This window comes from Stomoxys calcitrans, chromosome 3, assembly GCF_963082655.1.
Source record: "Stomoxys calcitrans chromosome 3, idStoCalc2.1, whole genome shotgun sequence".
Taxonomy (NCBI): domain Eukaryota; kingdom Metazoa; phylum Arthropoda; class Insecta; order Diptera; family Muscidae; genus Stomoxys; species Stomoxys calcitrans.
The window spans coordinates 182110115-182123470 of NC_081554.1; the positions used below are offsets into that span (position 1 = coordinate 182110115).

General features: G+C 37.5%; 2 protein-coding genes and 1 long non-coding RNA gene across 8 annotated transcripts in view; all 3 read left to right on the forward strand.

Moving 5' to 3' along the window:
• Positions 1–13356, forward strand: part of LOC106085833 (beta-1,4-glucuronyltransferase 1) — a 384493-nt gene that overhangs the window by 349208 nt on the left and 21929 nt on the right. For 4 of the 5 annotated variants that reach the window (XR_009397680.1, XR_009397679.1, XR_009397681.1 and 1 more), the window contains 2 exons: positions 10028–10337; positions 10403–10721. Coding sequence is in view for 1 of the 5 variants with exons in the window: in XM_059365220.1 (XP_059221203.1) it covers positions 10028–10337; positions 10403–10600 (508 nt within the window). In the remaining 4 variants the exon portion in view is untranslated. Of the gene's footprint in view, positions 1–10027; positions 10338–10402; positions 11434–13356 lie in introns of those variants that run through there. The other variant, XM_059365220.1, reaches the window with a different exon arrangement.
• On the forward strand, positions 1583–3240 carry LOC131995908 (protein roadkill-like). The gene has a single exon (XM_059365221.1). It carries the CDS (start codon positions 1938–1940, stop codon positions 2967–2969), a length of 1032 nt encoding a protein of 343 aa, XP_059221204.1. The 5' UTR covers positions 1583–1937; the 3' UTR covers positions 2970–3240.
• On the forward strand, positions 5003–5804 carry LOC131995909 (uncharacterized). Of its 2 annotated transcripts, XR_009397684.1 has the most exons (3): positions 5003–5408; positions 5466–5544; positions 5599–5804. It is a non-coding gene; the product is annotated as an uncharacterized LOC131995909 (long non-coding RNA). The 2 variants fall into 2 exon arrangements; XR_009397683.1 differs by having other exon boundaries at positions 5466–5804.

Here is a 13356-nt window from a genome sequence, read left to right on the forward strand (position 1 = left end):
TTGTACGTACCGCATTGACCCGACGGAGTCTTTCATTGACCCGATGGAGTCTTTCAGTGTACAACGCACTGCTACAACAACAACCACAACCGTGCACGAAGCTACGAATGTCATCCGTGGCGCCAAGTCACGCAAAGCGCTGGTTTCAGGCAGAATCTCTACATTGATGCTGGTGATCTGGATCTGCCTGGAGTCGAGTACTTTACTTACTTATTATAGTACCCGATGTTTGGAAGATGAACAGTCTGATCCCGCTATGGCAGCAGGTTGTACGTACCGCATTGGCCCAATGGAGTCTCTCATCGGCAAAGGCTACCGCCTCAGTGTACAACACACTGCTACAACAAATACAACAACCATGCACGAAGCTACGAATGTCATCCGTGGCGACAAGTCGCTGGTCCCAGACAGAATCTCTACGCTGATGCTGAAGAATCTAGATCAGCCTGGAGTCGATTACCTTACAACGGTCCTCAGCCTTTCTCAACACTATTATAGTACCCGATGTTTGGAAGATTGGCAGTCTAATCCCACTACTGAAACCTGAAAAGGACACGAGCAAGGGGGAGTCTCCACACACTAGGTACAGACTGCCTCCTCCTCTCCCTTCTCTCGTCAGTAGCCAAGACGCATGAGGGACTACTTCTCCCGCTCCTCTGGTTGGACAATTTACATTCAGCATGCATTTCCAAGGCTGCATAGGACTACAACCGCTTTACATGCCATCACCGCATACAAAAGTACACTTGTTGTGCTGGCAAAGATAGCTTGGACTAACTATCTAATGCTTTGACATATTGTGGCTAGATAAATTGCTACAACCACTGATGTGAGGCTAAGGGAGTTTTCTATTTGGTCATGTGGCAGCCACGGACACTTTGTTATCATCGAAGATATCTGTAATCGTACACAATTGGCAGACTAATTTTTTCTAATTCCACTGTGCGTCACTTGTTTAACTGCCCAGCTAGACCAACTCAATCCTATGGCAGCATCTTTCCTCCTTAGTAAATTCAAAGGATCGGTGTTGATTTCATCGTAGCTCTCCGATGAGGATGATTCCATCAAAACACTTAAGAAATCGATAATTTCTCTTTTCATGGTGTCTGGAAGGATACTATGTTTTAATTTGTCAAGATTTTCCAAATATATCCGTAAATTTTGCACTTACCTTCTAATGTAGAACAGCCGACTTGAGGTAAAATTACAATTTCATTTGCCGAGTTTTCTGTACCTGAACACTAGCTGCTGCCATGAATCTTCCTTCATTAAAAGTAAATAAAAATGAAACAAATTTAATAATTGCCACTAAATAACATTTATATTTTTTACTCACCTCTGCCTTTTTGATCCACTTTAGCGTTAGCTTTTGTATTTTCATGTAACGGCTGCTCTTCATAAAACAGCTGACCTTTACAAAACATCTGCTGGCAAAAAAAATCCCAATAGAAATTTTGCAGGTTCTCTATTTTTTAACTGTCTCGTGCTCTCTTCTGCTGACACACTCCTATCACACGGCGCTAGCTGAAATTTGACATTTTAAACAATTTAAACAATGGGGTATGTTCACTGTTCTCTTATTTGTCATTTATTGTTCTACAAAGACTTCTAGGAAAATTTATAAATTTAATTATTAATAGGAAACATAGACACAGCCGGAGGAATTTTTTTTTTGGGTATATTGTGAATTCGGTTTCCCCTTTTATTGGCATTACGAAGAGTATTGCAACAACAAGTGTTGAAAGATAGTTGGCATAAATTAACTTATTGTTGGAGTGTATGTGCCCATTCACTGAGAGATCAAAGTTTATTAATTTATCTAACAATTTAAAACTTGTGGAAAACAAAAATACAGACGTCCGAAGTAGTTAGAGCAATTATTCGGGTCAATCAAGTTTTGAAAAAAAAAAACCTAATAGTGGAACCAAATTGAGATTATGCTGCGGGATACATATTGGGAACACATTATCTGTGATTCTGCCGTCACCTCCGGCACCACCATAATATTGCAGCATGTGTGGGAATTTCCAATGTACGCAACGAAAAACATGTCTTCAAGAACCTTCAGCAGTCAGCAAAATGATGTTAGATCTGCCTGGCATCTGGATGTGGATATAGATAGAAACGTTTTTCTCAATTGTACAGCATTATCAGATTCACCCGCAGGCGTAATGTATATCTTCAGTTATTCGGCATCTATCTTGGAAAAAAATACTCAAAGGGGACATGAATTTGGTGAAAAATCCACCAAACGTTGCTTGGAAAGAAACAAATGGTTTATTGGAATCCTGCCTGATTATGATACGTACAATTGCGGTGGTTTCTGTTATCTATATATTTTAATAAAAATTTCCACCGTTAACATCTCGCTTTCTAAAACGCCCATAGAGTCGAACGCAGTCGTATATGTGGCTGCAACAACAACAAAAGGCCCTCAGGGAGATCTTTCTAAGGACCTATCGGTGGCGCTGAAAACTGGAAAAGATAGTGATATAACCCTCGTTGCTAAGGGCATCGAGATTAAGGCCCATAAGTTTATATTGTCGCTACGGAGCGATGTCTTTGCAGCGATGTTCGAGCACAAATCAATGAAGGAAAATTCTACAAATTGTGTGGACATAGAAGATTTTGAAGCCAATGTTATACGAGAAATGTTAAGCTTTATGTACACAGGCAAGCTTGGGCCGAAATTGGATTGGACGTTGGCTAAAAATCTCTATGCAGCGGCCGACAAATATAACGTGAAGCAGTTAAAAGCGGAATGTGAAAAATTCCTGATGAGCGACCTTGGCATCCAGACTGCTGTTCGGACCCTTATAAAAGCTGAAGTCGATAAAAATGCCGAAAAAAAATTGCAAGCCTTGCAATTCGTCAAAGACAATATTGAATGGGTAGTCCGCACACACGCGTGGAGGGAATTGTCATTTCGTTATTCACATTTAATTGTGGAACTTATGAACATAAAGTAATTTTTTAAAATATTTTATTTTTTTTAACGATTTAGAATTCTGAATTTACTTTTTGTTTCGCCCAATACTTATTTGTAAACCTGATTTTTTTTAATTTTTTCGTGCTTTCTAAAACACAATGCCGTTGATTGAAAGTTGCAAGCCGTACAATTTGTCAAAAGTAACTTTAAATTGGTAGTTAAAATTCGCATTTAGTTGTGGAACATTTTAGTTTATTCATTTGTTTTTAAAACGATACTTGATTTTACTTTTTGTTATCTCCCACCTTATCTAAACCTTATCTAAACCTTTAGATGAAATGTTTATTTTTTTTTTTTAACCGGAGAATCTTTTTGAAGTCATAAAAATCTTCTCCACTAATAAATAAAATAACTAAAGGAAAGAAAAAATCTATGTACCGTTTTTTGCAAAACCTCTAAACATGATGAGCACGATCATGATGTGCCGTATAACATGCCTTTAATAAACAGGGACATAATCTCCGGCACTGTTAAACCTCTACCTATCCTCCATTCCACCCCCTCCCGACGACATAGAGATCGTATCATATGCGGACGATTGTACGATCATGGCTTGAGGCCCCCACCCATTGTTGACATCTGCGATAGGTTGAATGTCTACCTCAACGAACATGCCTCATATTTCGCTGCAAGAAATCTGAAGATATCTGCCACCAAATCTTCAGCCACATTGTTCACTACAAATACTCGTGAGATGAATACTGAGCTGACTTTGATGGTCGATGGAGAAATGATTCCGACCATCAAGTATACCAAAATACTTGGCGTCACATTTGACAGCTCTTGCACATTCTCCCCACATGCCACAGCAATTTGCGATAAAGTCAAAAGTAGAAACAAGCTCATCAAGTCACTTGCTGGCAGCACTTGGGGTGCAGACAAAGAAACTTTGTTGACCACGTACAAAGCAATTGGCCTCGTCGACTTTGTGACACGCAGTGGAATAATATTCAGATCTGTAAAAATGCCCCCTTCGAACTGCGACGGGCTGTCTCCTGTCCTCTAGTGGACCATCTCCATCAGGAGACAAAGATCCTACCAGTGCGAAGACATAACTACATGCTGTCTAAGCAATAACTGGGCTATTATCGCAGAGACCATCCAAATCATTATCTTGTGGATAGATATCCACCGCCCAGAAGCCTACATGATCTTGAGCGTGAGGTGCAGCGCTACAAGAAAGAACCTCTAGATCAAGCGGTACATCAAGCAGGTCTAGACAACATTCATGCAGTCACGGTGGCAAATGCAGTAAATGGCTAGCCCTTGGAGAACGACCGCCTCCCATTGCACCTGAAGAAATTGACCTCCCCTGGCAAATTGGAGTAGTTCTGGCTCAATTACGTTCCGGCAGATGCAGTCGCCTCAACTCCTACAGAGCAAGGATTGATGCCGACGTGCAAGAGGTATGTCCCGATTGTAACCAGGGACTACACGACACAGGTCATCTGTTTAACTGCCCGGCCAGATCAACTCGACTTAAACCCAGATCCCTATGGGCGCATGTTGCGTGGTCTCTCCACTGACCATTTCCACCTGCCACATGCATAGAAACCTTACGCCTTCGTGGCGGCCCCAAAACTACGATTTATTTCCAGCCCCTATTCTCTTATGGTTGCTGGAGGGGTCTGGGAGAGCTGTTTGGACACCTCGCCATGTCCATGGTGGTTGTTGAATGCAGCATTTTAACCAATCCCTTTTTGTGTTCCTGCGTAAATAAAAAAAAATTATTTGCAAATTATTGGGTTGCCCAAAAAGTAATTGCGGATTTTTCATAAAGTCGGCGTTGACAAATTTTTTCACAGCTTGTGACTCTGTAATTGCATTCTTTCTTCTGTCAGTTATCAGCTGTTACTTTTAGCCTGCTTTAGAAAAAAAGTGTAAAAAAAGTATATCTGATTAAAGTTCATTCTAAGTTTTATTAAAAATGTATTTAATTTTAAAAAATCTGCAATTACTCTTGGGCAAACCAATATTATCAAAATTATTATTTGTTGTATACTCCCTGACGGCTGCGTGTAAATAAGGAAATCGATGATGACATTTGGGTTAGTTTAACAGTGGCACGGCATTATCGGCCAATGTTGCCACTCATTACTACTCGTAGTAAGTTGTTGGTAGTTAGTGGGATCCGTAGAGTACAGTTGATAATGACGTGTGGTATGTTGATTCATTCATAAATTCTATGCGGTTATGAGAGAGAATTATTTAAAACCGAGGCGAATAATTGGAAAAGGCCAGATATAACAACGATGAAGAGAATATTAAATAGAAATATCGGATAGCGTCCAATATGTCGGCCCTGGAAAAATCGCCATTGTTTCAACTCTGGCCTATAAAAGGGCATAGCAAGGGGAAAAACGGCATTAGTTGTGAAAAGAGTGGTGCTGAGCAGGCACAGATTAATAGTGATCTTAAAGTAAGTGACGTTAATATGTGCCAGTAAATTTAAAGATAAAGTGTTTTTCTTTTATAGTCGGGTGGTATTTGTTTTTAAGGATAGAGTCTAACGTCGATTTTTATTTAAATAATTAAAGCCCCTGTGAATGCAAAAGGTAAATTTATTGGGTTTAGTTTTTTTTGTGTGCCCAATATGAAAATTTTCCCAGTTTTCAGGAGGCGAAGGAATAAATCTAGTGGAAAGGTTATCCAGGAAAACATTGGAAGTGATTCCTACATCATAGTAGCCCCAGAATACACGCCGTAACCAGCGTTGGTTGCAGAATTAAGGTAGAAGCGTTCCATTTAATTTTTCCAAAATTTAATGTGGCCGAGAATTTGAATAAAAGGAGTATTAAAGTCCGTCCTTCGGAGAGTCCATCATTACCGACGCTATTCAGTGGAGGAACTCCATCTGTCGGCCACTGACATTAACACTTTGTAATTTTTGTAACAAAGTGGTTGGATCACCAATACCTACATGTCCGTGAGAGCAAAAGCTTAGCACCACAACAAATTCCCAAAATGCTTAGTCTTGTTTTTTTTTGTTGTTCTTTTGTGTTTTGCGGTCATCCACATATATTTATGTTTGGCTCTAATTCATGTGTTTCTCCCTTTGAATGCATAATTATCATCTTGTGGGTCTTCTGTTTGGTACTCGCACACGCATTTACACACAAACGCAACTTCTACATCCAACATACAGATAATTTTTATTATTGATCGCATCATTCAACAGTGTTGTCTCGCATGATACAAATAATCAGCGAGACTGATGCGACAAAATATTGGCGGTACAAACAAGCAAGCCAACATAATTAACAAAACGAGCCACAACCATCATCATGACGAATATGTTTATTAATTAAGTTCATGTATTTATGTCAATATGATTTTTTATGTTCAAACTTTAGATTTTTATTTTTAATTTATTATAAATTTTAATTTTTAATTATATTTTAATTTTGATATTACTTTGACATCATATTTGATTTACACACTGAAAGAAATTCTGTGATAGGGCCCCCAAAGATAGATATATATTTTTTTATTTAATCATAGTTTTTGGTTTCCCTTTTGTTTGAAACTGACACATACTTAACCGTAGAACTTACCTAAGCGAGCTCCATGGGGAATTTTTTTATTAAAGGGCTTTAAATTAGCTAACTAGTTAGAAAGGTTTCAATAAGTCTTTGAGGGTTCTACGATCATTGAGTTTTTGGTCAAAAAAAAAGACCATTCATCTTATTAATTTTCATATCCATAACACCATTTCATGAATAACTTTGTAATTAGAGACAAACAGCAATATAAAATAGATATTAGGAAAAACAATACTTAAAGTTAGATTAGTCTTAGTTTTATTATAATAAATATGTTTATATCGTGATTGTTTAAAAATTGAAATTATGATGCGTTAAAGTAATTGTTGAGGGGGATGTAAAGTGGTAAGTTAGGTGATGTGGGTGGGTATGTGGGGTCACACAAATACGCTGTAATGTTGACCAAGTTAGGGCGGGCGGCCGAAGGTCAAAGGACGATCTCCCAAAACAAATGGAATGTGAAAGTGCAGGTGTAAGTAATGTTTTTTTTTGTATGTGATGTTATTGTTTTTTTTATTGTCCACGGGCCAAGGGCGAGGATATAGGGTTGGGACCTCCCCAGAGATGTCGACGAAGCTAGCCGGTGCCCAGAAAATATCCTCAAGCTGCGATAGGCACGTGTAACACGCAGACGAAAGATCGAACACAATAAGCTGCTACAACAACATCAACTGTTTTACATGCCATCACTGAATACAAAGCTACACTTGTTGAGCTGGCAAAGATACCTTGAACTAACCATCTAATGCTTTTGGATATTGTTGCTAGATAAAGTGCTACAACCACTGATGTGAGGCTAAGGGAGTTTTCTATTTGGTCATGTGGCAGCCACGGACATTTTGTTATCATTGAAGATATCTGTATCCGTACACAATTGGCAGACTAATTTTCACAAATTTTTTCTAATTCCACTGTGCGTCACTTGTTTAACTGCCCAGCTAGACCAACTCAATCCTATGGCAGCATCTTCCCTCCTTAGTAAATTCAAAGGAACGGTGTTGGTTTCATCGTAGCTCTCCGATGAGGATGATTCCATCAAAACACTTAAGAAACCGATAATTGCTCTTTTCTTGGTGTCTGGAAAGATACAATGTTTTAATTTGTCAAGATTTTCCAAATAATTCCGTAAATTTTGCACTTACCATCTAATGTAGAACAGCCGACTTGAGGTAAAATTACAACTTCATTTGCCGAGTTTTCTGTACCTGAACACTGGCTGCTGTCACGAATCTTCCTTCATTAAAAGTAAATAAAAACGAAACAAATTTAATAATTGGCAATAAACAATATTTTTACACCCTCCACCATAGGATGGGGGTATACTAATTTCGTCATTCAGTTTGTAACTCATCGAAATATTCGCCTAAGATCCCATTAAGTATATATATTCTTGATCGTCATGACATTTTAAGTCGATCTAGCCATGTCCGTCCGTCTGTCCATCCGTCTGTCTGTCGAAAGCACGCCAACTTTGGAAGGAGTAAAGGTAGCCGCTTGAAATTTGGCACAAATACTTCTTATTAGTATAGGTCGGGATTGTAAATGGGCTATATCCATGTCCATGTTTTGATATAGCTGCCATATAAACCGATCTTGAATCTTGACTTCTTGAGCCACTAGAGGGCACAATACTTATACGATTTGGCTGTAATTTTGCATGAGGCGTTTTATTATGACTTCCAACGACTGTGCTGAGTATGATTGAAATCGGTCCATAACCTGGTATAGCTGTAATTTAAACCGATCTTGGGGTGTTGACTTCTTGAGCTTCTAGCCTCAATTTCTATCCGATTTGACTGGAATTTTGCACGACGTGTATTGTTATGGCTTACAACAACTGTGCTAAGTATGGTCTAAATCGGTACATAACCTGATATAGCTGCCATATAAACCGATTTTGAATCTTGACTTCTTGACCCACTAGAGGGTGCAATTCTGAAATTTCAATTTCTGAAATTTCGCATGACGTGTTTTGTTAAGACTTCTAATAATTGTGCCAAAATTGGTTCAAATTCATCCATAACCTGATATATTGGGTTCCCCAAAAAGTAATAGCGGATTTTTCATATAGTCGGTGTTGACAAATTTTTTCACAGCTTGTGACTCTGTAATTGCATTCTTTCTTCTGTCAGTTATCAGCTGTCACTTTTAGCTTGCTTTTGAGAAAAAATGTAAAAAAGTATATTTGATTAAAGTTCATTCTAAGTTTTGTTACTATTATTATCCGATTTGGCTGAAATTCTCCCATGACCTTCAACATACCTGCCAAATATGGTCCGAATCAATCTATAGCCTGATACAGCTCCCATATGAGCACCTAAAGGCCGCAATTCTTACTCAAATTAGCTGATAGTTTACACAATGACTTCTACTATGGACTCCAACATTCAATTCAATTATGGTCCGAATCGGACCATAACTTGATATTGCACCAATATTATAGCAATTCTTTTCTTTTGTCCTTTGTTTGTCTAAAAAGACATATCGGGAATAGAACTCGACAATTGCGTTCTATGGTGGAGTGTATATAAGATTCGGCCCGGCCGAACTTAGCACGCTTTTACTTGTCATTTTTTACTTACCTCTGCCTTTTTGATGCATTTTAGCGTTAGATTTTGAATTTTTATGTAACGGCTGCTTTTTATAAAACAGCTGACCTTTACAAAACATCTGTTCAAAGTTGCAAATTTCTGCTGGCAAATAAAGTCCCAGCAGAAATTAGCATGTTCTCTATTTTCTAACTGACAACATTTAGCTCTCTCTCTCGTGCTCTATTCTGATGTCAAAGAAAGTACGCGAACGACTTCCAGTAAAAATTTGTGCAAATTTGCACAAATTTTTGAGTTTCCGAACACAGCTAATTAAAGGTGGTCTCATTTGTACAACAAACATAAATCATATGGTGCAATCCGCGCCATCTTGCCATCAAGCTAATCAACGTTTTGCCAACACACATAAACAAATTTGTGTGGCTGTGTGTATACGTGTGCGTACATGAGCCGCGAATATGCGAGAAAGAAAATAAGAGAATGCAAACAAAAATCTGTCATCTAAATCAAAGAGCGTAAGAAAGAATAAGAGCTAGCGTTGGAGCCCAATACGGGATGACGAGTGACAACTTTTAAACATGTTTGAATTGCTTACGGTATTTCGTTTTTCCTTTATTCCAACTTTCGGTTGCAAAGAAACAAAGCAAAATACGAAAAAATGTTCGAGCGAATGCCCGAATCAAAACAGAATAACCTGAAAATGTTGCAACCCTCAATGTGATTCCAATTGGAATACATGGAAATGTTGTGTCTTGAACGCGAGTTATTTTACGATACGGGCAAGACAAAGCAGAAACCCTCTCTTGTATTTTCTTACGCTCTTTGATCTAAATACCGTCAAACCTGGCCAGCTGTTAGCGGCTGTTTGTGTGAGATCACCTTTTTTATTCTGCCTTGCGTTTTTACTTGCTTTTCTGAATTTTCATCTCAATTCCGTTTTATTACAGCGTTTTTCCTTTATCCATATTCGAAGTGGATGACAGCAGTCCTGTGCCCCATGATAAATCTGAATTACAAGAGTTCCTGCGCTCCGGCAAAGCCATACCATTCCATAAACGTGTGTGCGCCAGCTGTCATGGTGTACCAAAATCCAAAGAATGGATGGCCGCCAACGAAACCGACGAATTAAGTGTCTTCCATATTGGAAAGCGAACCGGTTACTTTGTACACTGGGAACCCATTTACATAGGTACAAATGCCGAACCCCATTATGATGAACGCCTCAGTTGGGAGGGCAAAAGTGATAAAATGACACAGGTAGGCGCACTACAAACATTTACTTGTTGACAAAAACCTAATTCTATATTTTGTATCTGTTTCAGGGCTATGCCTTATGTGTTCTAGATTATGAATTTCATATATTAGACAATGCCTTTCTGGTACATAAGCCAGGCATTAAGGTATTAAAAAAGGATACACGTCGTGCCATGTTGGCTGGCAAAACCAATCAACTGATACGCAAAATCATCTATCCCGAATTGAAAATTATGTATGGCACACGAAATGGCTGCGCCGTATAGTGGTTAATCAAGCATAAAAGTTGAAAAACTTTTCATGCTAATAGTATTAACCAATTGTCATTGTCATCGCCAACGTCATCGTGTACATTATGGAATTGTTGTAAATCCCTTTCTGAATTGAGTAAGTGGTTTGATTGGTGGAAGGGCACAAGTTTCTTTTGGAATTTGTGGCATTTGTTGTTGGAGGAGTAGTACATACTCGTTGTATGCTATATGTATGTCGTAGTTCTATTGTAGTAGTCCTGGTAATTATTACTACTAATCCCTAAAGTAGACTGTAAAATTAGATGTCAATGTATTAACGAAACGATTGTTAACGATACGAGTGTTTTATGCTACTAACACTAGTTTCAATTAGACAAAAACCTATTTTATCAAAATCACCAAAAATGAGAGACTGGAATTGTTGCTTTTGTAAAATATGCACCTAGCTCCTCATGAGTTTAAACTATTACATATTGCTTGTTATAAATATTTTGGAAGCCTAACATTTCCCTTTGTCCTTGTTATGGTATTTGACTTTTTACTTTACTTCCAAATTAGTTGGACTAAGAAAAAAGTTTGCTGTTAATAGCAGACAATATATGCTGAAACGTTTTTATATCATTAAGTTACCTTGAGGCTTGTCCTACTACTAAACACATTCCTATATATAAGTTTTTACAATTTCTAATTCACGTAGGCAATATTTGTATTCTGTTCTTAATCTTGGTAGGGTTAGCTTTTTAATATCTCGAAGCGTTCAAATAAAGTCCCATAAAGTTATATTGGGTTGCCCAAAAAGTAATTGCGGATTTTTGATATAGTCGGCGTTGACAAATTTTTTCACAGCTTGTGACTCTGTAATTGCATTCTTTCTTCGTCGTCAGTTATCAGCTGTTAATTTTAGCTTGCTTTAGAAAAAAAGTGTAAAAAAAGTATATTTGATTAAAGCTCATTCTAAGTTTTATTAAAAATGCTTTACTTTCTTTTAAAAAATCCGCAATTACTTTTTGGGCAACCCAATATATAGTCATTATATTTATACCCTACACCACTACTGTGGTACAGGGTATTATAACTTACTGCATTTGTTTGTAACACCCAAAAGGAAGAGCGATAGACCCATTGATAAGTATACCGATCGAGAATCACTTTCTGATTCCATTTAGCTATGTTCGTCTGTCTGTCTGTCCGTCTGTCCATGTTAATTTGTGTACAAACTACAGGTCGCAATTATCATCCGATCGTCTTAAAATTTGGTACAGGCATGATTTTCGGCCTAGAGACGAAGCCTATTGAAATTGGAAAAAATCAGTTCAGACTTGGATATAGCTTCTATATATATGTTCGTCCGATTTGCAGTAATAATGCAAAAAAATTGTCATTTGTTGACCGATCCTCTTGAAATTTGACAGGAAGGATTTTCTTATGACTTTCAATATTACTGGAGAATTTCATAATTTCATAAATCGGTTCAGTTTTCGTTAAAACTCCCATATATATGTTCTTCCGATTTGCAGTAAAAATGCAATAAAACGGTCATTTGTTACCCGATTGTCTTGAAATTTGGCCAGAAGGATTTTCTTATGACTTTCATCGATTCATAAAAATCGATTCAGTTTTCGATATAACTCCATTATATATGTTGGTCCGATTTGCAGTAATAATGCAATAAAACGGTCATTTGTTACCCGATTCTCTTGAAATTTGGCCGGAAGGATTTTCTTATGACTTTCAATATTACTGGTGAATTTTATAGAAATCGGTTCAGATTTGGATATTGCTTCCATATATATGTTGGTCCGATTTGCAGTAATTATGCAATAAAACGGTCATTTGTTAGCCGATTCTCTCGAAATCTGGCTGGAAGGATTTTCCTATGACTTTCAATATTACTGGAGAATTTCATAAAAATCGGTTCAGATTTGGATATTGCTCCCATATATATGTTGGTGCGATTTACAGTAATAATGCAATAAAACGGTCATTTGACCGGAAGGATTTTCCTATGACTTTCAATATTACTGGAGAATTTCATAAAAATCGGTTCAGTTTTTGTTAAAACTCCCATTTATATGTTGGTCCGATTTGCAGTAATAATGCAATAAAACGGTCATTTGTTAGCCGATTCTCTTGAAAATTGGCCGGAAGGATTTTCCTATGACTTTCAATATTGCTGGAGAATTTCATAAAAATCGGTCCAGTTTTCGTTAAAACTCCCATATATATGTTGGTCCGATTTGCAGTAATAATGCAATAAAAGGGTCATTTGTTACCCGATTCTCTTGAAATTTGGCCAGAAGGATTTTCTTATGACTTTCAATATTACTGGTGAATTTCATAAAAATCGGTTTAGTTTTCGATATAACTCCATTATATATGTTGGTCCGATTTGCAGTAATAATGTAATAAAACGGTCATTTGTTACCCGATTCTCTTGAAATTTGGCCGGATGGATTTTCTTATCACTTTCAATATTACTGGAGAATTTCACAAAAATCGGTTCAGTTTTTGTTAAAACTCCCATATATATGTTGGTCCGATTTGGAGTAATACAGCAATAAAATGGTAATTTGTTAGCCGATTCTCTTGAAATTTGACCGGAAGGATTTTCTTATGACTTTCAATATTACTGGAGAATTTCATAAAAATCGGTTCAGTTTTCGATATAACTCCCATATATATGTTGGTCCGATTTGCAGTAATAATGCAATAAAACGGTCATTTGTTACCCGATTCTCTTGAAATTTGGCCAGAAGGATTTTCTTATGACT

Coding starts and splice junctions, on each gene's coding strand:
- LOC131995908 (XM_059365221.1), top strand. CDS start 1,938: ATGCTGCGGGATACATATTGGGAACACATTATCTGTGATTCTGCCGTC.